General features: G+C 41.4%; 1 protein-coding gene across 1 annotated transcript in view; it reads left to right on the top strand.

Annotated features, from left to right (window-relative positions):
* Positions 1-2,528, top strand: part of GARS (glycyl-tRNA synthetase) — a 44,514-nt gene that overhangs the window by 26,220 nt on the left and 15,766 nt on the right. The window contains exon 9 of the mRNA XM_011384611.2: positions 1,289-1,451. Coding sequence (XP_011382913.1) covers positions 1,289-1,451 — 163 coding nt within the window. The remainder of the gene's footprint in view (positions 1-1,288; positions 1,452-2,528) is intronic.

Genomic DNA, 2,528 nt, shown 5'->3' on the forward strand with positions numbered 1-2,528 from the left:
TGCATACAGCGGCCTCCCTGGTCTTGTCTGCAGGGGCTGCGTTCCGAGACCCCCAGTGAACGTTTGAACGTTTGAACCGCAGATAGTACCAAACCCTATGCATACCGTATTTTTTTCCTATATACACGTATTGATGATAAAGGCACAGCAAGAGATTAACAACAGTAACTAAAAATAGAACAATTGTAACAATATACGGTGCTAAAAGTTATGTGAATGTGGTCTCTCAAAATATCGTACTATACTCTACTCACCCTTGTGAGGCTGTGAGATGGTACAGTGCCTGTGTGAGGAGACGAAGCGAGGTGAATGACAGAAGCATTGTGACGTAATGTCGGACGGCTAGAAGGGTGACTTGAACACAAGCGTTTCAATGCCATGACAGTCAGTTTGATAACCAAGATGCTACTAAGTGACTAACGGCGGGCAGTGTAAATACTGGACAAAGGGGCACTTCACGTCCTGGGCAAGACTGCAAGGTTTCGTCAGGCTACTCAACGCCATGCAATTTAAGACATGAATTATTTACTTCTGGAATTTTCCCATTTAATATTTTCAGACTGCAGTTGACTGAAGGTAACTGAAACCGTGGAGAACAAATCCACGGATAAGGGAGGTTACTGTGCAGCATGGGCACGGGGTCTATAGCTAAGGAGCCGGGCGGGGGCGGGTAGAGGACAGGGAGTGACTGTGGGAGTGTCAAGGGCAAGGGGGATTCTGGCTAAGCCGACCTAACAGGATTCTTGCTGAAGACAGGCCAGGGTGATCGGATGTCACCAAGGGGACAGTAGTGGATGAGGAGCCTGATAAAACACCAAGGGCAGTCAGATCACAAGGGGGAGCAAGCGGTTCTGGTTAAACTGAACTTAGCCAGGTTCTTGCTAAAACTGGATTATACAAGGAAGTGCACAGATGGGCCTAGAAGAAGGTTCAGGAGACTGACTACAGTTTGGTCAAGTAAAGAATCTTTGTCACTAGACAGAAGAAATTAATATTTGAGAGAAGTTTGATTATATTTATTTAAAATACTATTTGAGTAATGTGTTCATTAATGAAATATTTTCATTATTCATAATAAATATTTTCATTTAAAAATAATCACCCAGACAAATCTAATTCAACTTTATTTTTTGCCATTCCCTTAGAAAACAATTTTCTGTGTAATGATAAGAGATTCCTGTAGTATGGGGGCCTATACCATTATAGGATGAAGTTGAAAATAAGGGCTTTGTTAACTACTTTTTATAGTTAAACATGCAACTTTTGTCCCTTTTATTTTTGCTTTCAGAGAATTCACAATGGCAGAAATCGAGCACTTTGTAGATCCCAGCGAGAAAGAGCATCCCAAGTTCCAGAGCGTGGCGGACCTCCAGCTTTGTTTGTATTCAGCAAAAGCCCAGGTCAGCGGGCAGTCTGCTCGGAAAATGCGCCTCGGGGATGCTGTCGAGCAGGTAAGATTCCATAGGTAACTCAAGTTAGATCGTACCTACTCAGGGTTTGTAGCACGTAGCAAGTTCTGTGTACTGGATGACAAAGTGTTTTATTTTAGCAGTCATTTTATTATTTGTTCTTATATAGTACTTATTGTACACTGTCCTAGTGGGAGGGGATTACCCAAACATGGCAATTCGTGGGCCCTTGAGGCTAACATAGAAACAGTAGTTCAGAGAACACTTGGAAAGAGGTCTTGGTTTGAACTGTGAGCCACTAATCGAACTTTTAGCAGTGTGTACTGCTTTGGAGGAGACATTTTGACTCCCAGAGATAAAGCTTTCTGGATTTTAAACTCTTCTCTATTACCCACAGCAATTGGAATAAAGTCTTGCATGTAATAGAATTTCTCTAATTATTTGCCTGGAGAAATGAGTAAGTGGAAACTTTCTAACAGCAGATGCTGCCCAGTAGTGGAATGAATTGCCCTGGGAACAATGAGCTCTCTGCCTTTGACAATATTCAAGTAGAGGCTGCGTGATAACTTGTTGGCCATTTTTCAGAGGAGCACCCCCTCCGCCGGCAGCAGGCAGGAGATAGGCCGAGGTGATTTCTAAGAGCCCTCCAGTACTAAAATTGTAAGGTTACGTATACTCATGGATAGGTTACATATGTTCATGGATTTCAGTAGATAAGAATACAGTAAAATCCCCTCACTGTGTCTTATGTTGTTAATTCAGGAGTGTATTTGCCATTCCTTAGGGTCATTGTGATGTCATTTTTAAGACTGTAGATTGAGAAGGTATAAAGTATTAGACTAAATTTTTGCAGTCCCAATGAGTATGGCAAAAAGACTTTGCATAGCTCCATTATTATCAGCTTGTCCATTTGACACTAACCCCTTTAAAAATAGCCAACATTGCATTCAGGTATTTGAGATTATACTGAAAGCTTGATAATTAGCTTACCTTGTGTTTCAAATATTTTTCAGTAGGTTGTGAATAACTCAGTGGAAAATAGTACCTTATCCTTCCAAAGTGTTCATGTGTGTTTTTTTCCTTCCTCTATGCTTGCTTGCATACTCGGTTGCATACTTA

The sequence above is a fragment of the Pteropus vampyrus genome, unplaced genomic scaffold, assembly GCF_000151845.1.
Source record: "Pteropus vampyrus isolate Shadow unplaced genomic scaffold, Pvam_2.0 Scaffold598, whole genome shotgun sequence".
In the NCBI taxonomy this organism is placed as follows: Eukaryota; Metazoa; Chordata; class Mammalia; order Chiroptera; family Pteropodidae; genus Pteropus; species Pteropus vampyrus.